This window comes from Nilaparvata lugens, chromosome 6 (genome assembly GCF_014356525.2).
Source record: "Nilaparvata lugens isolate BPH chromosome 6, ASM1435652v1, whole genome shotgun sequence".
NCBI classification, from domain to species: Eukaryota; Metazoa; Arthropoda; class Insecta; order Hemiptera; family Delphacidae; genus Nilaparvata; species Nilaparvata lugens.
The window spans coordinates 40,812,083-40,836,352 of record NC_052509.1 but is presented as its reverse complement, the minus strand read 5'-3'; the positions used below and the strand labels follow the sequence as shown (position 1 = coordinate 40,836,352).

At 34.8% G+C, this 24,270-nt stretch overlaps 1 protein-coding gene across 5 annotated transcripts in view; it reads left to right on the top strand.

Annotated features, from left to right (window-relative positions):
- Positions 1 to 21,726, top strand: part of LOC111050457 (roquin-1) — a 90,685-nt gene extending 68,959 nt beyond the window's left edge. For 4 of the 5 annotated variants that reach the window (XM_022336785.2, XM_022336786.2, XM_022336784.2 and 1 more), the window contains exons 13-17: positions 8,212 to 8,423; positions 10,033 to 10,205; positions 10,598 to 10,705; positions 11,555 to 11,641; positions 15,932 to 21,726. In XM_022336785.2, coding sequence (XP_022192477.1) covers positions 8,212 to 8,423; positions 10,033 to 10,205; positions 10,598 to 10,705; positions 11,555 to 11,641; positions 15,932 to 16,051 — 700 coding nt within the window. In that variant the 3' untranslated portion in view covers positions 16,052 to 21,726. The remainder of the gene's footprint in view (positions 1 to 8,211; positions 8,424 to 10,032; positions 10,206 to 10,597; positions 10,706 to 11,554; positions 11,642 to 15,931) is intronic. The other variant, XM_022336787.2, reaches the window with a different exon arrangement.
- The last annotated feature ends 2,544 nt before the right edge of the window (positions 21,727 to 24,270 follow it).

Genomic DNA, 24,270 nt, shown 5'->3' with positions numbered 1-24,270 from the left:
ATATGTATCTGTTTTTCCATAACTTGTTCAATTGAATGAAGGCACCATTTGCTTTTCTAATTCGGCTTCCAACATCTTCATCAGTGCCCCCAGTCTTGGTCCTTGCACTCCCCAAATACACAAAGGAGTCTACAGTCTGGATGCGAGTACCACCCACTTCAAACTGCCTATCTGTTGCTGCATTAAATTTGATCTCATTTCCTTTGTCTTTTTCTTATTAATACAGATACCTGCTTCTGCAGATTCTTTTTCTAGCCTAAGCAGTTTCTCTTCCCTGACTCTGGAGCATTGGGCTAATAGGCAAATATCGTCAGCAAAGTCCACGTCTTCCAGTCTCTGTCTTAACCCCCACTGCAGTCCTCTCCTTCTCCCCGCCTGTACATTCCTCATGACCCGATCCAATACCAGCAGGAACAATGTTGGTGACAGCACGCAACCTTGACGAACACCTGATCTTATTAGGAATGGCTGGGTAATCTTCCCTTCATGCAGTACCTGGCATTCATAGCCCTCATACATTTTCTCCAGTATTCTAATTATTTTAACTGGAATTCCATACTCTTAAAGTTTTCCACAGCACACACCTATTGACTGAATCTTATGCCTTTTCGAAGTCAATAAAGGCCAAGTATAGTGTGACACGCCACTCATCACTTTGCTCCAAGATGATTCTCAAGGTGTTTATTAAATCAACACAGCTGCGGTGTTTTCGGAATCCTGCTTGCTCTTTCCGCAGTTTTCTTTCTATGGATTCCTTGATTCAATTTAAAATGACTCTTGACAGGACTTCTCCAGGCACTGATAATAATGTGATTCCTCTCCAGTTGTCACAGTTGGAGGTGTCACCTTTCTTTGGAATCTTCACTATCAGTCCTTCTTTCCAATCCTGTGGGACACTTTCTTCTGTCCATATCCTGTGAAAGAGCGGCTGGAGTATATCTGCTGTCAGGTCTACATCCACCCTCATCACATCTAGTGATATATTATCCAGTCCCGGTGCCTTGCCTCTCTTTAATTCATTCAGAGCAATCTTGATCTCATCTTTTGTAGGGCTATGGACAAGAATTTCAGAGTCCTCCTCAAACGGTTGCACATCTTCCTCTCCACCTTCCAGGTTTCCACTACCCAACAATTCCATGAAATGCTCCCGCCATCTCTGCAGTTGATCTTCAATATTTGTGATGAATGCTGTGTTAGGGCTTCATACTTGTTTCTAAGTCCAACTTTAAAGGCTTCGTAACTCTGCCACATCAAAGCCTTTACTTGTGTTCGGTAATTTTTTCCGTGCTGACATAATTTTCAATTTAAATTCAGCAAGCATCAAGTGGTGATCACTCTCAACATCAGCACCTCTTTTGTTTCTTACATCTGTCAGAGACCATCGAAATTTCCTGCTTACTGCAATATGATCAATTTGGTTCTCTGTTATATGATCAGGAGATACCCATGAGATCTTATGGCATTTCTTGAGTGGGAATAAAGTACCTCCAATCACTAGATCCCTACTGGCACAGAAGTTTGTGAACATCTCACCATTTTTATTTTGTTCACCAAGGCCATGCACTCCCATAATGTGTTCTATGCCCTCATTGATGGCTCCAACTTTGGCATTCATGTCACCCATCACCATCACTATATCTCTCCTGCTGGCTGATCTGTAAGCCTCACTCAACTGCTCATAGAACGCTTGTTTTTGCTCATCATCTGCTTGCTCTGTTGGTGCATAACACTGAATTAGGCTGATGTTTCTGACTTTTGTCTTAAAGCGAGCTGTTATAATTCTATCTGAAATTGGTTTCCACTCAATCAGACTACTTTTTGCTTTCCTGGTAAGCAGGTTGCCTACCCCATTCCTCCGCTCAGCCTGTTCCCCCTCTTTGCCTGAGAATAGGAAAGTCATTTCTCCATCCACCGTCACCTCACTCAGGGCCAAAATGTCCAACTTGTAGTTTATCATTTCCCTTACCACCTCTTTCGTTTTAGTCCAAAAATTCCGGTCCGATTTACATTTTCGTTTGTTTCTGTAATAATTTTTGTTCAAGAGGCTGCGGGTTATTAGCCCACCTCCTCCGAGTGGCATAGCGGGGCCGCCGCTTTATGGCCTAGAACACCTGCCAGATTTTCCTTCAGGGTTTACTCCCCTAGGCTCTTCCGCCCACTCCGCCGTTGGGATTTTACTCCTCTTCCGCCTTTGTGGCCGTTGACCGGTTTGTAGCCTTCAAGCAGGCTGCTTTCCTTTCAGGGTTTGCTTCCTTAGCCTTTGGTGTTCCACTGAATCCTTCTGCAAGGCAGCAGTTTTTAGAGAAAATGAATGGAAAATTAGGGAAAACGAAGAGTTTGTCAAGAAAGACAGATAGGAAAGAAAGTTTGTGCGTGATTTTTGGATGGGGGGAGGAGGCATCGAGATGCCCCTCACTATCCGTCCAGTCACGCACATAGGAGAGGACGGCTCAAAAGCAAAGTCAATGGAAAAACAGCCGCCCTAGGATGAAAGGTCTCCGGAGCAAAAGGAAGAGAAGAAGGGATTTGGGAAGAAGGGCTCCGGAGTGGGTGATCCCCAACCCCGACGCCACAATTTTAGGTATAAATTTGATCATAATCGTTGGAGCCGTTTTCGATAAAATCACCAAAAACCCTGTTTTTGACAACATTTTCGCCATTTTAGCCGCCATCTTGAATCGCATTTGATCGAAATTGTTCGTGTCGGATCCTAATATTGTTAGGACCTTAAGTTCCAAATTTCAAGTCATTCCGTTAATTGGGAGATGAGATATCGTGTACACAGACGCACATATATATATATATACACACACACACACACACACACACTCACACACACACACACACCAATACCCAAAAACCATTTTTTTGGACTCAGAGGACCTTGAAACGTATAGAAATTTAGAAATTGGGGTACCTTAATTTTTTCGGAAAGCAATACTTTCCTTACCTATGGTAATAGGGCAAGGAAAGTAAAAAGGAGGTTGGGCAGGACTGAACTGCCCGGTTCAAATCAATCCTATAGTGAGGTCCACGTTATAATGGCAGTGTACGATTGACTATACTGTTGCTGTCCTTTTCTATCATACAACAAAACAGATAGTACTATCTCTCTCTCGCTTTGCAATGTTGTCTATTTGCCAGAATATGTTATATTTACTTTTGACAGTGACTGTACAAAACTGAACAAACCATATTCTCAGCCGCCATTTTTTTTTTCATTCTATCAAAATACTTGAGTACACAAGTCTATAATTGATTTAAAATGTATTTTCGAAACAATGAAATAATTTTTAAACATTACCTTATGAGAAACACAAATTAAAATACCTGAAATGACATTTTAAAAGTTGATAACTAACCATCCTAGACTTCATCCATGCTTAAGTTAGCCTACCCGTATAGGTTAGACCTACTCGTACCGGTATAAATAATATTGAAAAGTTATTTCAGAATTAATCCATTGAAATTACTTATTTTTAAATAGGATTCCTATTTTTCTATCATTTTTAAATGAAATTGTAATACCTACCAAATAACTCAATTTTTGTTGTTTTGAAATTCAGATTGTTGTATCACAGCTTTTTAAATTAGCCGCCATTTCAGGTTTGTATAAAAATAAAAATCTGATCTCAGTCATTAAAGCAAATTTTCGAATCAAATTATGAAAAAATATATTTTCTTGATCAATTTGACATTAAATTGATTACTTTATCAAGGAAATGATAATTATTATTGGATTAAATTTAATGGGATGAATTGAGTAACCGCTGTGTACAGTCAGTGGCAAAATAGAGAGACTTGGCAACGTTTTTCTCCAATTTTTCTTCACTGCCATTATAACGTGGACCTCACTATATAATGCTCCGTAGCTAATTCAAAGTCTAAGTATATTATTCTATAAATTTCCTCAATTTTCTGTGATTAACGAGTGTAAAGTGCCAAGGTGTTCATTATTAGCAGTGAGTTTTTATTATTTACCTGGATACTGGATGCTGGAATAAGGTGTCTTGGTGGCTGTTTTCAATAGGTTAGTTTTGACTGTTTAATGAAATGACTGTTAATGCTAGTATGCAGGTGTCTGTTTTCGTCGATAAACAGTAATCACTTTGCGATCAGATAAGACTATTCGTATTTTTCCTTGTGATTATGTACCGTTCTTTTTTCATGTGTTCGAGCTATCAGCTGTTGAATGATTTCTGTTAGCCGGCGTATCATAGCAACAAGGTACTGTGAGTCAATCAAAACATTTGATTGTGATTCGAAGTGCTGGCGGGAACTGTAAACTTTTCAAATCTTGGAACTGTAAACTGTGAACTGTAAATCCTGTTTCCTTATTTTGGTCGTGCATTTGTATAGTCGTCATAAAATGGAATCATAATATAAAACTATTACAAATTAAAATTCCATTTCATTATTTCCTTTTCCTCCCTCTTCTTCAGGAGCCTCATTTGCCTCCCTGCCTTGGCACTTTGAAAAACCTTTCTCTCTTTCCTGTTTAAAAATTCAATTCGATTAGAAAAAGGTGAAAATGACAAGGACAAGAAGCGGATGCGAGAAGGTGACTTAATAAATAAAGAAGTGTCTGAAATCGCGGTTACTTTGCATGGTGTCCTTTCAGTTATAAGTAATGAGTTCTCGAACGATGAGTCAATAATTGACCTGGTTCCCGAAATCACCTCACTTCTAAGCAGATATGATGCAACCATCAAAGTAAATGAAGTTTTGCAGGTATGCATTCATAATATGGCTGAGGAAAACCGATCGTTGCTAAATGCCTTGAAAGCGGAAAAAAATAAACGGAAATTAGATTTTGAGAACTCATTGCACTGCGAAGAGATAGCAGACAGCTAAATTGAACCATTAAAAATAGAAATTAGAAACTAAAACTAAGTGAAATTTCTCTAAGAAAGGAAATAGAGAATAAGAATGAAATGGTTTCAATCTCATAATAATGATTTAAAAATGGTATCTAGTGATCATAAATATTCCGACACAGTTCGAGAAAACTTAGGCAGCTAAAATGAACATATAAGTCCTCTCTTGGAGCCCGAAAATGGCGATCATATAAATGCCAAGATTCAAGTAAATATGTCAACTCAAACAAAATCCAAGATAACATGTCCAGACTGCGCTAAACTCTTAAAAACTGAATGGGAAGCACCTTGAATTGTCAGAAGCAAGGCAACGTCGTTGGGAGGACAGAGTTGAGATGACAGAGAAATTAAATAAGCTGATAAGCACTACATGGAGCAAGTCTTCAATTTCTTCCTCTTCGGGAGCTCCTGATTCATCGAACGCTAGACTTGCGACACACAGATTGCCTCCGAAGAAATGGACTAGAAAAACCCAAGGAATCTGATAGGATAAAAATATTTGCAGACAATCATGGTAGACTCCTGGTGGACTTGGTCTCCGACGCAACCGGTGGAACAGTGGATGGTGTCATAAAACCAGGGGCCACTTTCGACAAGGCGACATCAAGCTGCATAGAAGAAAGTGGTTCTCTGACGGAGGACATGGTTATTCTCATGGGTGGAACTAACGATTTGGATAGGCATTGCTCAGAAGATATCTGATAACACTAAAAAGACTATTACTTAGTCTAGCACATACAAATGTATTTCTTGTTAACATTCCTCATAGTTTTGACCTTCCTATTGATTATACCATCAATTGTAATATAAAAAATATAAACAGATCAATAGTTGAGGTGTGCAAGACCTTTAAAAATGTGGAAATCCTGAATGTATATAACATTGGTAGACGACTCCATACCCGCCACGGCTTACATTTCAATCTGTCAGGGAAACCTTACACATCCAATTGCATAGCTGAAGAATTTAATAATTTATCGCAGGATCTTGATACCCCATATCTTTTGGATGTAGTAAAAACACGGTAGTTTTAGACGACTGTGTTTCATTGACAATTTCAAATGACAATGAAAAATGTTTAAACTAAACTATACTGACAAGGAAGTAGACTCTGCTTGTACATTTGTAAATTCAGATGACTTTGCCAATAACTGTTATGAAAATATTACCCCTGAAGATAACAACAATAATATTAACACTATTGTTACAGAAAGTAATTTGTCGAATGAAGTGAGCTTTTTGTCTTGGAACGTTCAGGGACTGAGAATAGTTATTTGTGCAACTAGTGCTCAAAGTGACAGTTAGCTGCACCGAAAGAAACGTTTACACCCGAGCCGTAGGCGAGAGCGGAATGGCTTCTTGAATGCAGCAGAGGAACTTTGCTCACATATTTCACATAAAACTTTTCCTACAGTTACTATTGAAGTGGTTGATTATAGGTAAAATGATGGCTGAAATCCATCAAATGTTTGTGTGTGTGATGCTGTTATTAATAACAACCTTAACTCATTAAAAAATTAATAATCCAATTGAAGTTAAAAATTCTCAGCCAAAGTTCTCATTTTTATTCATTCAAGGATCAGAAAAAATACAGATAGAACAAAAAATACAGATAGAACAAAAAATACTCGCATTCAAAATACACGCCAACAGCTGATTGGGATTGCTGCAAGATGGCTGAACCGACAAGCGCGCGACCTAGCGGGAAGAATCGTACCTAAGGTTGTTTCATCCAGCTAAAAAGTACTGAAACAGGATTCAGAAATTTAGACTTTGCTCAAATTACCGAGAAAAATGCTCAAAGTAAACTGAAAAATATTTATAAAAATAACATAGACAACAGAGAATATTTATTGTAGTATTCTTATGTTTTTCATTATTTTTATTTATATAGATATCGAACGGTAATCATTTATCCTCAAAATTCGAACTTTATAATGTATATTTGCTACTTTTCTCATTGCTTGCAATTGAAACAATAATTATTATCAATAGAAAAGAACTATTATTTATTATTAAATGATGAGAATTCGTAAACGATGATTTTTTAATTATGATTTAGATGAACATTATTCTTGTTTTGGATTTCTAGATTGGGATTTTATCATAAATGTAGGGTAGCCATTGAAATGATTCTTATCTAAATCTAACTACAGTCATTGTTACCAACTCAATTTTTGTTTTCGTGCACTAATCCTCCATATAACCCACCAACTATTTTGTGTTGCCATGTTGCAAATCTGGAGTGCAGAAAAAAAATTCCCCGTACTAGAGCAGAAAAGTGATTCTTCGCGTTCTGTAATCAGTGCAGGAATGGTCACTTTTCAAGGTAACTGTAGGAAAATAAAATTGATTACCTAGAAACAATTGTACCTGAGAATAACACACATATCATTATAATTAGCGAACATTGGATGAAGAAAGATGAAATAAAGTTTGTGAATGTAAATTAGTTTATGCTGGAAAAGCTGATGGCATGTGGTATTAGAGGTGATGCTCTGAAATTATTTGCCAGCTACCTTATTGATTGGAGCCAAATTCTTTCTGTAAATGGTAAAACAATTATACAAAAATTTGGAAATTCTGGTTTACCTCAAGGAACTGTATTATCTCCTCTTTTATTTCTCATCTATGTTAACAACCTGCTCAACCTAAATATCCCAAACTGTAACATTATTTCATTTGCTGACGACACAGCTTTGCTGTTCCATGATAGAAATTGGGATGACGTTTTTAAATCAGCCAACACGGGACTAAATTCAATTCATACTTGGTTAAAAAGCCATATTTTGACTTTAAATTACAAAAAACCATATAATGAATGGACAACATAGTATGGTGGAACAGTTGTATAATGAATGGAGAACATAGTATGGTGGAACAGTTGTATAATGAATGGACAACATAGTATGGTGGAACAGTTGTATAATGAATGGACAACATAGTATGGTGGAACAGTTGTATAATGAATGGACAACATAGTATGGTGGAACAGTTGTATAATGAATGGACAACATAGTATGGTGGAACAGTTGTATAATGAATGGACAACATAGTATGGTGGAACAGTTGTATAATGAATGGACAACATAGTATGGTGGAACATTTGTATAATGAATGGACAACATAGTATGGTGGAACAGTTGTATAATGAATGGACAACATAGTATGGTGGAACAGTTGTATAATGAATGGGCAACAGAGTATGGTGGAACAGTTGTATAAAAGTTTTGGGCTGTGCCTGTTAATCCTTCCCCAATCATTTTAATAACTTGTGTTCTGTGATCATTGAATAAATAAAAATAAATGAACATTGTGCTGTGTATGTTGGCAGGACTGATTCGGTGCTGACAGACGACGAGTTTGTGCCTTTCGACTGTTCGGAGGCGAGTAAGTACGGCCCGATATCACGTGCCACCAGCTCGGCACTGCAGCCCTTTGGCCCTGATCAGCTGACGCCCCCCTTGCCTCCCCTGCGTCGGCCGCCCCTCCCTCCGCCCCCGCACCCCTCACACAGTCATCTCCTCACAGTCAGCTCACCTCAAGGTCAGTTCCAAGCAACAACCACAAGAAAACATCGTCTCATTTACTATGTTTTTATTCATTTTTTATTTTTTTATTTAACAACACTGATGAGAAAATATTGTTATGTAAAATATTAAGGCAATCCTTGTGTTATTAATTTTTTCTTCCACATTTAAGTGATGACAGTACAAAAAGTAGGTTAGGTTCCTTCATTGTCCAATTTCCGATGTAAACACATTATTTTGTGTATTATGTAATTATGTATTATAGTAAAATAAATAAATAAACATAGAATCTATAAATAATTTATTGTTTAAAATTATTCTCATTTATTTTTCAAACAATTGAATTGAATTTTGTGAAATTACTCAAAATTTAAAATTCTTAGTTTATTCAGTTTTTGAGTGAAAATGGACTAAATCTATTAAATATGAAATCATCAAATGTGAAAATTGTTTGAAGTGAAGGTCTACTACAAGACAACCCATATATATCGGACTATGTGTAACCTTATCTAAATCGGGAGAGGAATAGCACAAGGTTACCTTATTTTTTCTTTCTCTATAATTTTAATGGTACACTTATTGTAAAAATGAATAGTAGCCCTATTTTGGACTTGTTCAATGTTATCTAACTTTGGGAGAGAAATAGTACAAGGTATCCCTAGTTTTTCTCTCCGATTTGTGCTTTTTGTAATAATATAAATTCATTTTGAATAAATAAATAATTATAATAACTAGTATAAACCTGCAGCGCCAAGTGCCTCTTGCTTTTTTTAATATACCGCCGCCTTATTCAGTTAGTTCATTAGAAATGTACATTGAATTATTAACCATTTTTGTCTGCACATCATACGCTTATTATTTTTATTCAATACATCCAGCACTCAAACCGGAGCAGTTCTGATGGTTAACCAGTATTAAGTTCACAGTCACTGTCATTGGTGATTAGTTTTGCAATAGTCTTTTCATTTATATAAGGATAATGAACTTGATAAATGCTCATTTTATTTTCATAGCATTTTCTTTGTCAGAAGACTAATGACAGCGATTGTGTGTATTGCCTCAATTTATATTAGGTTTTCAATAAACCAAAGTATATGTGCTCTCTCATATAGACAGGTTTAATTTGTATTCTGAAATACTCTAAATTATGTTAATTGAATAAACAAAGAATAGATGCAATTATCTTTTGGGATCTCTTTTTAGGACTACTAAATTATCTTTTGGGATCTCTTCTTAGGACTACTAAATTACTAGAGTACTTGCTACGATACTCGGGATAGGCCTACTACTAATTTGAAGAAAAAAAGGGGCGTTTTACGGAGTAAATCCAGTTTCATCGATTGATTAAAAGTTTCATTATTCAATAATTACAAACTATTATAGTGAATTAGAGAAACAACAGGTTCTGTCCAAAACTATTTGTTCACAAATCATTGTTAAAAATTGAATCATGTTTTCACGTTTCACAAATCCATTATAGTAATTCCATAAATAAATCCTAGTTCATTTGATAAGACACCATAACTTGAGTATGTCATCTATCGACTCTAATCTATTGAATTTTTTTTTTGAATGGAATAATTTCTTGCATAATGTTATTCAATGTTCATTTCATATTACTACAGGATTTCCAACTCGCCTTATCGCGCCTCCACCAAGAACTCTGGGGGATAGCTACATTACCGTGGGCCACGGTATGATAGATAATCCACAAATATATTCACAGAGGAACGATTCACCCAAGGACTTACATCTCAAGCAGATAAGGGTTCTTGAGAAGAAGATTAATGATTTGAAGGTATGTAACAGTTAACAAAGCTTATCTGGAAATATATTTTGTCAATTTTGTCCAATACTCAGCTACTCTCAAATACAAGTAATTATTACTCACATACGCAAGTAAGTCATCATTTCAGACTTCACGATCAGTTGATTGCCGTAAACTTATATTGATGAGTATTATCACAAAATCGGTAAAATTATGTCTATCTATCATCTACCTAAATTAAATTTATCTGAAATCAAAAGTCTCCATGCAACCTGATGATACGTTCAACTAATAGTTTTAATAGTAGGTTATTTAGATAGTTTTGTTGCTTCTCTTTTTATTCGACAGTAGTCTTGATTTCTTGATGAATAAATTAATACAAAAGTTTTGAAGTTATCTAATTTTATTTTATTTATTTTCAGATCGTAGCTCAAAGCAAAGCTGTAACTGACATGGAAAAACTACACATGTCACACGAACTACAATTAGTTGAACAAGGGATCCGAGAAAATGAAAAAGAATTAAGACTTGTAAGTGATCTATTACAATGTTATTAAAGGATAGGGGAATTAATATAAAACTAAGTAATATAGGACTAACACGGGTGCACATTTCCAATGCTATATTCGAAAAATGTCGTTTTTTTAATAAGTTATAAATAATTTTATATAAATCCTGGTACGTAATCTCAATTCAAAAATTATGCTGCATAATTCAAAATTGTAATTCCAAATTCACTTTTCCTATCTTGTATAATCTTTGAACATAATGGCTCGGCCACATTCTTTCCAAATCGCTTGTCGCAAGCACGCAATGGTTGACAAGAGTGTTGAGGGGATTTATTTGTGGATGCTCGGCTCGCCCCTCGCCTTCGCTCGTCTCGTCTCGACAAAAATCGGAGCGAAGGCGAGTGAAATCTAGCGCTGGCATAGTAGCCATCCACTCGCTCTCGCGCTCGTCGTCATTTGTACGCACTCGGCAAGAGTGTGGCGCCGGCATCAGATTTTTTTCGTTTTTCTCACGGATTTAATGTGGGCTATTTGTTTTTGCACGATAATAAAAATACTTTTAAAAAAATATACAAACATTTTGAAGCCTTCAGACCCGTGGTAGCCACACTAAGTTAGATTTAAAATATTTTATTTAGATTTTTTTCATTTCAAAATAATATATATTATAATCAATACTATTTGAGACGAAAGTAGAACTAGGCTTGTAAGAAAAGTATGTGAGCTTTATTATACATCACTCTTGTCAAATAGGTTTTTCAGTGAGTTACTTCAAGTTACTTACTAATCTTAGAAAAGTTTATGCAACTTGAAAACTGAAACTTCAATATTGAAATTTTCAAGTTGGATAAAATGTTGTTCAATTTGCAGAATCGCTTAGCTGCAACTACTCTGGGGTTAGCTGACCTGAGTTGGAATAAGCATTCTTGGAACAGTTCTGATTACAGAAGTGATGATGTAAGTAACTCAGCAGGACTTGATTGTTCATCAAAAAATACCTTATCTTGAAAGTCAGTCTTTTCAATCATGGGATGGCTATGAATAATAAGCATTTCTTGAAAAATATAAATTTAGATTTGTCAGTTATTAAATAATATTTCAGTCTGAATTAACAGCTCAGTTCAGCATTATATCGAATAATATTCATCTGCAAGTTTAACATTTACTCACATAATAATTATATACTTGGATATTGTGAAAATCAAATAGCCTACATTGTAAACAGACAAAATCCTCCTTAACAGATTCAAAACTAGACAAAATATGTTTCAACAATATTATTTCTGTTTCAATTTTCTATTATTATTATTATTATTATTATTATCCTGTTTGAAGTTTTGCTTGACCACACTTCCCCTGGGTTCCGACCCCCAAAGGAGAGTGACAAGCGATTTTACCAGAGTGACTGCTCCACTTGTCCATGTGGTAAACAATCATACTGGGTCCGTTACCATTAAATTGTTTGCCCTGAGTAGACCTAATGAACCAAGGATGACAGCCTTCTGCATTTGACCTGCGAGTGCAGTAGCAGCTCTCTCACAGGCTGGAATGGTTTTAAGGTTGACCAAAAACGAGGGTCTCATGCCACCTAAAACTCCTATAATCAACACCACCATTCTTATGGAGTAGCCTGGGTTAAGCCTGCGCAGCTCTATTAATAGGTCTTGATATTTTGCCTGTTTTTCCTCCTCCTTGCTGACAATGTTGCCTTCAGCAGGTGCTGAGAACTCGATTACATTCATTGTCTTTGCCACTATGGCAAGGAGGACAACATCAGGCTTTGTGGCTCTTAAAAGCCTGGTGGTGGAGAATGAGTAATTCCAATACACTCGGCACCTTTCATTCCCCACAACAGACTCAATCTCCCCCGGGGACATAAGGCAGCACTGGTGTTTTGTCAATACCATATGAGTGTCTAAGATGGTAATAGAGCACTCGCAGAGCAGCATTATGTCTATGGATGTAGCCCACAGCTGCATGAACAGAGCATGAAGATAAGATGACACACCCTGCAACTGATATCTGGGACATCCATGTGCATTACTCTGCTACGGTGTGACAAGGTGTTGATGACACCATCTTGGCATGCCAGTATGAAACCCTCATTCTCAGAGTTTAAGGCTGCTGACTTCATAAAAGCAAAAGTCAGCGTTTTGGACAAGCCCTGCTCCTCAATGTGCCTATAGAAGACACCATGCAAGGACTTGTCCTTATGCTGCTGCAAAAGAAGTCTAGACTCAGCAGTCTTTACTCTAGCCCTTAGTTGATTAGGCTGAAACCCTTCCTCCCTCTCAGTGTTAAAATCAAGACCAAGGGTATCTGCCGCATGCTGTGCGGATACACACTGGAATTAATATAGGAATTAATATAATATATTATATATATATTATATATATATATTAATATATGTACTGGAATTATTATATAGTCCTTCATATAGGAAGGCCCCCACCCCTGCAACTTCATGATCGTGGACCAGTTGCATCAGGGGGTCAGAGCATCTTTTTATGCTGCAGGCAAACTGTATGGCCACCCTGTTGTGCAGATTCTCCAAACCAAGTAAACCTCTGCCTCCCTCATGCCTTGGCAGATATATTCTGTCAACAGAAGAGCGGGGATGCAGACTCCTCTCCATGTGCATCCTTTTCCGGTTCCCCTGTTCAGGTCCTGGAGCTCGTTTCTGTTGCACTTGACCGGCACAGCCACATGAGTAGGTTGCAATGGACTGGCACAGCGAGCATACACGTGGCGACAACTTTGTTCTTTCCTGATAACTCAGATGACCAAAGTCTTCTGAGTCTTCTCTTGTACTCACTGCAGAGAGCCTTCTTCATATTAGCAGAATCCTGGGCTTGATTTTGATCAAATCCCAGATACTGATAGGTCTCTCCAGCATTCAGTGCTCTTATAATGCTGCCATCAACGAGCCAAATTCCCTCAGACAGGCCCTGTAATCTTCCTTTCAGAAGGTGGATCACTGCACACTTGTTCAACCCAAATGTCAGGCAAATATCCATAGAATATCGCTGTACCACACCCACAGCCAACTTGAGATAGGATTCGCTGGCTGTATATATCTTCAAGTCATCCATATAAAAGAGGATGTCTGGTGATACAAAAAGGCATTGCAAAATGTGCACAATAAGTTGGTGTGAAGTGCTATCAAATGCCTTCCTGTAATCAATCCAGGCCATGGGAAGGTTGCTTTTGTATTGCACTGCATCTCGCGTAATGCATCGATCAGCAATAAGGTTTTCTTTACAGCCCGCCATGTCCTTTTTGCTGCCCCTTTGCTCATAAAACTGCTGCCACACTGGTTGAATGTGCTGCAATATTAGATCACTAATGATCCTTGTAAGGATCTTGTAGCAGACATTCAGACAGGCGATTGGCCTATAATTGCCTGGGTTGGACAAATCGCCATTCTTGGGCAAGAGAATATTGTTCTACCTTCCACCAGCCAACTTGGGATTGGGTGATGATCACACAAATAATTTGTGAAAATTCTGGCCAAGTGATGGTGGGTACAAGATAGATGCTTCCACCAGTATCCATTGATACCATCAGGGTCAGGTGAGGAAAAGTTTCTTAAACATCTTGTCACTTTTCTCACCTCCTCCTCAGTGACTGGTGCACAATCTCCCCCTCATTCTGCAACAACCTGCACATTTATGCAAAGGTTCCCAAGGCTGGAGTATCCTTCTTGAGCGGAGGCTCAACCTCATAGATTGACCCCCAGAATGATTCAATTTCCTCTACAGAAGACATAGCATTGTTTCCTTCAACAGGCTTTTGTTCTCGTAGCAGTCTGCAAGGATTGAGGTTGAAAGTAGCATTATCCTCAACCCATTTTACCCTTTTATTCAGTGACTGCTGAGCCATTTTCAATGCCCGTATCCTATCTACACAATGCTGCTTTATTGTGAGAAGAATCCTCACATTCAGAGTGTGATGCTGCTGCCTTATTTTTCCGGTAAACCTTCTTATTTTTTGTGTAAACACTCTGAACTCTAGATGCCTGCTGTCTGGCTATTAAAATTTTCCTCTAAAGCTGTTCTATCCTTCTTTTTTCCTTGACAGTGAAGCCATTATATTTAGGCTTCAGCCCAGTTTTGGATAAAACTATCTTGTAGACAGCTTCATTCAGAGTGAGGATGTCCACATTGTCTGGGAGTCTCTCCATGAGGCCTTGATTCAGCTCAGCCAGTTCTTGTGGCTTCAGAATGAGTCTGAGGTTGATGTTTTTCCTCCTAGCACTCAATCTGTATTCAAATGGGGCTCAATGATTCTGGATCTGAGCAGTTCTACCACTTGATCTTCTGGTGGTATTAACTCCTCATATCCAACAGCTGGTATTATTTTTTTTTACTGCTGTATAACCACTTTTCCGTAAGTAGGACACAAATAAATAGTCTCAGTTTTTGAGCAGAGAATTGCAGGTCTGGGTGCTTCTGCAACCAGCGTCTTTGCAAATGTGCCATGTATCCTCTTCGTTTAGGAGAACTACCCTCCAGGGGCAGATAAGCAGGTCATTGCGAAGGTCATCCGTCCACTCAAAACGTTGTTGGCGCTCCTGATTTAATCCGGGTTGGGATCCTATCCTGGCCTCTCCACCTGATCCCTGACTGCTATCCGACTGCAACAGATGGTCAGAGGCTCTTCTACTTTTGTTACTTGTAACAGCATGATGTCGGGAATAAGGGTTGTTAACCCCTACCCCCCTATTGTCGCAGTTGATGCTTCAGTTGTTCTCAATATACTCTGAACACCCTACTACACCCTACGACGCAACATTTTTAGTTGCCAGCCAGTCGTCTATTATTATTATTATTATTATTTAACGAATATTCATTTAAAAAGGAAAACTTGTCAAATTTGAATATAACTTTAGTCATTCTTCTTCCAAAGACATTTTTATATTCTATGTGCAGCACATACTCATAAAAATGTATCTAAGAAAATAATACAGATGCAAGTTTTACTCACTTCTTGTGAATCACATAATAAACTATGTGCTCATTTCATTGTCAATGAACTCATTAAACTATTAATTTATATTATCATGGATACTCAAGCGATTCAAATTACTTTTAATAAATCAATTTTTATGTACTTGATTATTCATTAACAAATCACGACTTTTTGCTGGAAATTCTTAGCTTGTGCATTTTTGTGAATGTTATGTCTAAGATATTCGTTATGCTCGTGTTTCCGTTATTAAATCAATATTATTTGTTGGTCGTACAGGAAGACTCGTATGAGGTTGGCATAGCAAATGACATGCGAGAACTCGAACTTCGATGGGAATTCGAACTGGAGGAGCAAGAGAAGCGCTGGTCGAGTGAAGAGGATTCCATAAAAAAGTAGATGAGTAAAGACATTTCTCCAATTATAGAATATTAGTACTCTAATGTTTCAGAAACATCAACAAGAATTTCTGGTTTCCAGAAACTTCCTACCAAATAGTAAATAAATATTTTTTTGTGTAATGGTTTTAGATAATCATAATAACTTTTATCGTCAAAGTTTTTGCTCTATGCCTCTGTTCTTTGGCATATAACAAGATTATAGATTTGTATGTTTTTTACCATACTATTGATGTATCTTTGTTGTGCAAATGAAATTATGTACATGAGGGATTGTTCTCATGTAAAACTATAACTAATAATTCACATGTTAATTTTTTAACATAATATTGTATTGCCATTTTTTTATTTGTTGGCTATTTAACGCCTATGTTTGTTGCTTTTGTTAGTTTTGTTGTTAATTCAAATGAGTTGGGAAATGAAATTATTGATTAACTTGCATCAAGTAATGCCTTTGCGAAGAACCAATTTTTATGGTTTTATTGTTCAAAAGAACACTGTTCGTGAAAGGAGTAACCACATTCCATTTCCAAGTCAACTCGTTGATATTTTTTTGCTTCTTGTTCAGTTGGGATTTGATCTGTATTTTTTCCCAAGTTAAAACTAATGTTATTTTATGTTGAGATTATTTTTGACAATCTTATAATTACAATTCTATAAAAATTGTAAAAAAAAAACAGAAAAGTTGTAAAATTAGTGTGTTTTACATTTTCAAAATGTATTCCACAACTCACTAAAATTTGATGTTAATATAATTATTGTTATTATTTTTCATTGAAAATAAATTGATTGTTATTTTCCTATTACTATCAATTTTACAGTCAAACAGTTTATTTTTGGAGAACTGATATCTGAGAACTAAATATTTCTTAATAATTCAATTTGACAACTATAAAATTCCAAATTGTGAAATTAAACTGTAGATAGTTTATAAGTTTTGTATATCTTCAACGAATAATATCTATTGTCAAGTAATTGTTGAACTAGCGTTTCTTCTCGTAAAATTTGTATTCAATTTTGTATTGTTGAAAAAATTGTTTTGCTCTGTTTCGGTAGTTTTGTTCAGCTTTGTGTTGAGAATTGTTTATAAATATCCACATACTACTCGCAATTGAATCTATAATACCTATTACCGCCTAATATGAAACCTGAATATAGAATGTCATTTTAGCTCTCCTCAATCCCCTCTTGTTGTTTCATTTGGCGTATTGTATGAATTGATTACAATGTATGAGCCAATTTTATTTATCATGCAAATAAATTGATAGGACATTTTAAAAGTAACTTTATCCTCTATTTGACTCATTCTGACTATTTAGGCAGAATTCATTTATTTATTCATTTATTCATAGACAAAATTTGAATTGAAGTTCCTTTTTCATATTATACAATAATCATATTAAATCCAGCCGTACCATTCTCAAGTTTAGAATCAATTACTGCTTTTAAACTCATCATCTCATCCTCATAAACTGTCAAATAAATTTTTAATTGAGAAATGTTACACAAATTCATTAAAATGCCGTTCAATTATTGTTATTGAATCAATCCGCATTTAAACGTTTTTCAATAATAATTTATTTGATTTATTATCAATTCAATATTCATTATCAAGCACGCATAATACACTCAGAAGTACATTTTAAATGTTCAACTTCGAAATTTTCAATAGTTCTATTGATTATCTAAATTCTCATTCGAAATTTTCGTAACCTGATAATAAATAAATATGTGCTTATCTTCTTCCAAGCTTCTCAAATAGTTATTCCTCATTAGATAAGCAGTTAATTGATAACCATACTAGAAGCTAGTTTTCACAACAACAGTGTATCATACATATATTAATTATGTATGTTACTTGTATTTCATATTGACGTAGGAAATCTTTACATGTTCATGTATTGAACTTATTGTGTAAATCATCGTTGTATTAGGATATTAAAGTTTAGCCAAAGTATAAATTTGGGTCGTGAAAATTTTATCAATCTTTCTGTGAATAATACGTCAAGTGCTGATGGAAAATGTATTTTTATAAGCAAGCTAGCATTACTAATGTATTATATTTGTAACTGAGAAAAGTTAATCGTAAATTGGCAAGTAATTTAACTTGATATCAGTAGATTTGTATTTTATATTTACTTTTAGAGTCTGTGTACTGCATCCTCGAAATCGATGTGAATAATTTTTGTAATTAATGGCGATTGAGAAATTGGTATTTGTATTTTTGTACTTGACCGATTCCGTGTGATCAATGAAAGGTCTACTCCCAGTTTTATTGGGAGTCATATAAATTGTGCCTCGCTCATTAATGAATACTTGAAACCAATTATTAACTTTGTGTTATCAAAATCTGTGCATGTATGAGTTTAAAATCTGTTGCACATAATTTATTATATTTTCTAGAAATGCCAAATTGTCATGCCTATTCACATGAAGACTATAATATTGAGTTACGGCTTATATTGTCACATATTGATTCTATGTATCAGTATCATATATTATTAATTTATTTTTATTCCGTTATGAGAATAATATTTACTAGTAAAAATCTCATTTATATAGAAATATTCATTTGTATATTATAAATTTTGTGATTGATGAAGTTACTGAAGAAAAAACTAATAGTTGGAATGTTTTGGAGAGATAGTATTCAATAATGAATTGTTCGTTTTTAAAAAAAATATAATAGATGCTGATTTAAAATAAGATCTCATATTGTAAAAAAGTTGAAATAGAAAAGCTCATAATTCACTTCTTTTCATGACTAACTTTTCAAGCCGTTGATAAAAAGCTCACTTCTAAACTCAAGGATTAAATTTTATGAATATCCTGTTGGAAAATTTTTTACCTTTGAATACTCAATAATCTATTCATATTACATTTTTCTATGATTAACCTTAAGGTTTGCCCTGAAATAATCACAGTCTTCAATCAACAATTTTATGTGATTATCAGTGTCTATAACAGTTAAAAAACATAAACCCCTTTATCGACGAACTAATTGAAAAATATTCTTGTGAAAGCATACTTTCATTATTTAGTCATTCTATTTCCCTATAGCTCCAATCCTTAACTTGTGCAATAGACTCAATCTTGCTCCATCGATTTTTCTTCGAATCGATGACAATCGATAGACTTAATTTCGCCAAGAGAATAAATGAATGAGAAAATGTTGATTGGAACAGTAAGCCTTCTTATCATGAATTACTCAACCAGTAGCGGCATATGAAAACTTTTTAAACCAAATTTTGGATTGTAATAGTTGAAATAACATTTTTGTAATAGCTTCCTTCCATTATTCACTGAATTAGTAACCTTGTGGAAATGAATAATATATTGTAGTAGATGATAATAAGAGTCTGATAAAAATAGATATTTTATATATTTGTGATTTTTTTTACATAGCTAATTAAAGGAATTAATATATACTTGTTTTATATCACCGGAAATTATTATAAACTGTTTTATTATTGTGCATATTTGAAAGTTCAATGTTAGAATTTGTTGCAACGATTAACTTTTATAATATCACCCAATAACAGAAAAGAGAGAGGTAAAGTGTGTGATATATGTATAAAAACATACAGTGAAGACCTTCAATTTACCTGGGCCTACCATTATCATCACATGCGGTCAAAATATTATAATGTCCTATATTCAGTTTAACATCAAAAGAAAGACGATACATCACTTATAAACTTGAACCTCGCAATTGTTTCCTTGGATTGAAAGCTTTCATACGATTATATCATTAATCGCATCATATTAGAAGTAGATAAGAGGTCACAATATTCTAATAATACTGATTAGCCTATATATTTTTCATTCTTTGATATTTAAATATATTTACTGTTAAATTATGAACTTAAGCCAATCTAAATACTCAGAATCGTACGGTGTATTTAATTGAAGTGTACGGTATGTATCCATTACATGTGGATTGTTATTTTCCGGTTTTGAGTAACCTGAAAAGTGAAAGTCTTCACTGGATGTTCAGAACATATTAGAGGATAATATACATTATAGTTGTATACTAATCTATAAAGTACATGTTAAACATGTTTGATAAATTTAAGCGAAATATTTTACGTTCTTTTATTTGGAACTCTAATAAAAATGTCATATTATGGTTCAATTGATGTAAATGATTGGCATCTCCGTTTTTGGAGATTTTTATATAGGAAAGTAAAAATTTATTAAGATTAGTGGTGTTATCGTAGCAATTGAATATTATTTTCTTTTTCTAATTTGTAATGTTTAAATTTTTAAGGTAAAGTATAGTCAATTCAACTCTGAAAGGAGATGATTATTTTGCTTAGATATAAGTTATATAGGTCTATTATTAAGTATTCTAAGAACTCTTGGAGTTTTGAGAAAGAATAATCTTTTAATAACATGCGAAAACAAAATAATTATCGAATTGAAAATTGTAAATACAACATTGAACGATTTTTTACGAAATCAATCAATCATTCTGAATGAATTTTGTCTGTGATAATCGAAGAGTTTCCAAAGCAATCTGGTAAAGATGGATGTTTTTAAAAATATGCTCCATTTCTGACCGTTTAATTTGAAGAAAATGTATTATTATTAAAGTCTCACATCAATATAATTAGACTTTTACGCAGATCCATTTACAAAAATGCATCAAATAATGTATTAATATTATTTTATTCTACAATATTATTGTTCTCTTGTAGTTGAATATTGTTAGATAACTGGGATTTATTTTGATAAGTTACAATATTATTTTTCTTATTCACAAAAATCATACAAAAAGTAAAATTCAAGTATAAAGTTGTCGCTTTTAGTTGCAAAGTATATTCTACTGTTGCTCACACCTCATTTCTAATCACCTAGCACTAATATTGTGTCTTCGTAAATGTGCTACCTATTCGAATCTAATCATAAACCTATTTATATATTTTTAAATCTGTTGATGAATTGCAACAAAACCCTTAATAGCAATTGGTTTCCTCACATTTATTGCTTAAGAATCCCTCTGAGTCAACAATATTGAATTTAGAAATCAATCCAGAATGATATAGTTCCCAAATATAGAATTATTTTTTTATAACTGCATTTATTTTTCGCCATGTTAGCTCGTTGAAGTTCTCTAATTACATCCTGCTAATTCTTATAACTCTTCGTGTTCATCTCTAAATTTATTTTCAAAATAATAATATATATTTCAAATAGAATTCTTCATTTATTTATGTTATACTTGCCTGCCGCTTTTGAGGTGTGGCATGAGGACATAGGAAAGTGCGTTGTCATCGTTCAATCTGGTTATATAAAGCATTGAGTTTGCATATTTCATGTAAGCAATATTGTGCGCTTTTATTTGTTCATAACCTATTGTTATAAAAAATAAAATTCCAATTGATATTAAATTAAATTATTGTTATCTCGTAATTTAGGCTTTGTATACTAATCGGTAATATATATTTATATCGAATCATGTTGCACATGTAATATCTATATACTTCAGATTATATTAATCACTTGTGTAATATTTGAAGGTTATGGGGAGTACATATTCTATTGTATGGAGGTATAAAATATAACCATTGCATGGTTCTGTGCTACTCTAGATTATTATGTTACTTTAGTTTAACACATGTTGTCAAAAAATAAAATGACTGATTATTAAAAAGGTTTTCTGCTTCAAACTCATTGATTCTAATGATTAAATCGAACTTATCCCAATCATTGATTTTTCTATTGCGGATAATTTGTCCACCTGTGCGGTTTGCTTGTGTGTGGGATAATGGAATAAGTGCGTAGGTGAGATAATCAAACGTTCATCCCTACCTGCGGGATTTGAACCCATGACAAGTCTGTGTTAGGAGGAAGGGTGCTAAGCCTAGTCCACTCGACTGGTGATTTGGAGTTGGCAGGACTGCCAAGATAAAGTTTTGGTTGGAAATATTGCTCTACTAAATTTGTCAAAATTCAGATTAATTTGTTATAATTTTGAAATCATACTAGTCTAATCGGTTACACCACATCTTTCTGCAGCTGTACATACCTGGAAGTTACGAAGCTGTAAGTAATTGCACACATTAATCGTATGAGGCTACACATTTGATCGGATAGTGGAGGCATTCGATTGTTCACTTGTTCGAATTGCTTTGGTTCTACTTGTTCAAGACAGCTGTTCCTCTATTAACAGAACAAACACTACTGACAGTTCTTACGTTCTTAGTACCGATCCGTTTTCAGGACAGCTTTGGAGATAATCTCAAACTTGACTCACTCAGATAACCTCGACTTGCCTTATCTCGAAAATTTTATTACTTGACTTTTGGCAACTTGTGGATTCCTTCGGTTGTCGTAACAACAAGTTTAAATAGCTCAAATTGACATTTTATCGATGGTTTCACGTGAAGCGGGTGTTTCGAATTAAGATAGCTTACTCAATAAATCCTTAATCAGGGTCTTCCTTCTCTGCTTTCGTCTTGATTATTGCTCTATTGACGCTTCCTTCTCTTCCCTCTTATAAATCTCATACTCCCAATCACATCATACTGAGACTTCATCTTAAAAATGCCTTTGAATAGAGTAATGCGTACCAGAGCGAGTCGAAACAATGTGATTCAAGGCATGGAAGCAGATATTGATGGTTTGAAGGAGGGCCTCATTAACAATGCAGTTATAGATATTGCTATTGATCTCCACGCCACTTTGGTTGATATCTGTGATAATGTCTCAAATGAAGCAGTCATTGATTTGATCCCTTTAATTACCTCGCTTTTGAACAATTACGACGCTGCATCACTACTTAGCTTCAAAGCTTTATCCAGTGTTGATATTTACGGCTCTTCATGTAATCTATTAAAGAAAATTATTCAAAATATTTAAAATCCATTTACATATTGTATAAATAGATGCCTGAAGATGGAATTTTCCTGAAGTGCTAAAAGTTTTTATAATTGTACCTGTTTATAAGAAGGCACCTAAAGATAATCCAGGTAGCTATATCGTTCTATCTCATTGGTGCCATGTTTTTCAAAAGTCTTTGAGACCATAAGGCATATAGGCATACATGAATATCTTCAAGAGCACAATATTATAATTAATGCTCAGAACGGATTTGTTATGGTAGGTCTATTACCGGCTCTAACGATTTTCACGAAAGGCCCTGTTGCACAAAAGCCGGTTGAATTTCAAACATTAATCAGGTCAAAGCTATAGTGAGGTCCACGTTATAATGGCAGTGAAGAAAGATAGGAGAAAAACGTTGCAAAGTCTCTCCATTTTGCCACTGACTGTACACAGCTGTTACTCAATTCATCCCATTAAATTTAATTAAATAATAATTATCATTTACTTGATAAAATAATCAATTTATTGTCAAATTGATCAAGAAAATATATTTTTCCTACAGTTACCTTGAAAAGTGACCATTCCTGCACTGATTACAGAACGCGAAGAATCACTTTTCCGCACTAGTGCGCAAAGTGATTACTTTACGTACTCCAGATTTGCAACATGGCAACACAGAACAGTTGGTAGGTTATATGGAGGATTAGTGCACGAAAACAAAATTAAGTTGGTTACAATGACTGTGGTTAGATTTAGATAAGAATCATTTCAATGGCTACCCTACATTTATGATAAAATCCCAATCTAGAAATCCAAAACAAGAATAATGTTCATCTAAATCATAATTGAATAATCATCATTCACGAATTCTCATCATTTAATAATAAATAATAGTTCTTTTCTATTGATAATTATTATTTCAACTGCAAGCAATGAGAAAAGTAGCAAATATACATTATAAAATTAAAATTTTGAGGTTAAATAATCATCGTTTGATATCCATATAAATAAAAATAATAAAAAACATAAGAATACTACAATAAATATTCTCTGTTGTCTATGTTATTTTTACTTTCCTTGCCCTATTATAGGTAAGGAAAGTATTGCTTTCCGAAAAAAATTAAGGTACCAAAATTTCTATAAGTTTCAAGGTCCCCTGAGTCCAAAAAAAGTGGTTTTTGGGTATTGGTCTGTATGAGTGTGTGTGTGTGTATGAGTGTATGTGCGTCTGTGTACACGATAGATATCTCATCTCCCAATTAAGGGAATGACTTGAAATTTGGAACTTAAGGTCCTCACGATATAAGTATCCGACAGGAACAATTTCGATCTGATGCAATTCAAAATGGCGAAAATGTTGTCAAAAACAGGGGTTTTCGCGATTTTCTCGAA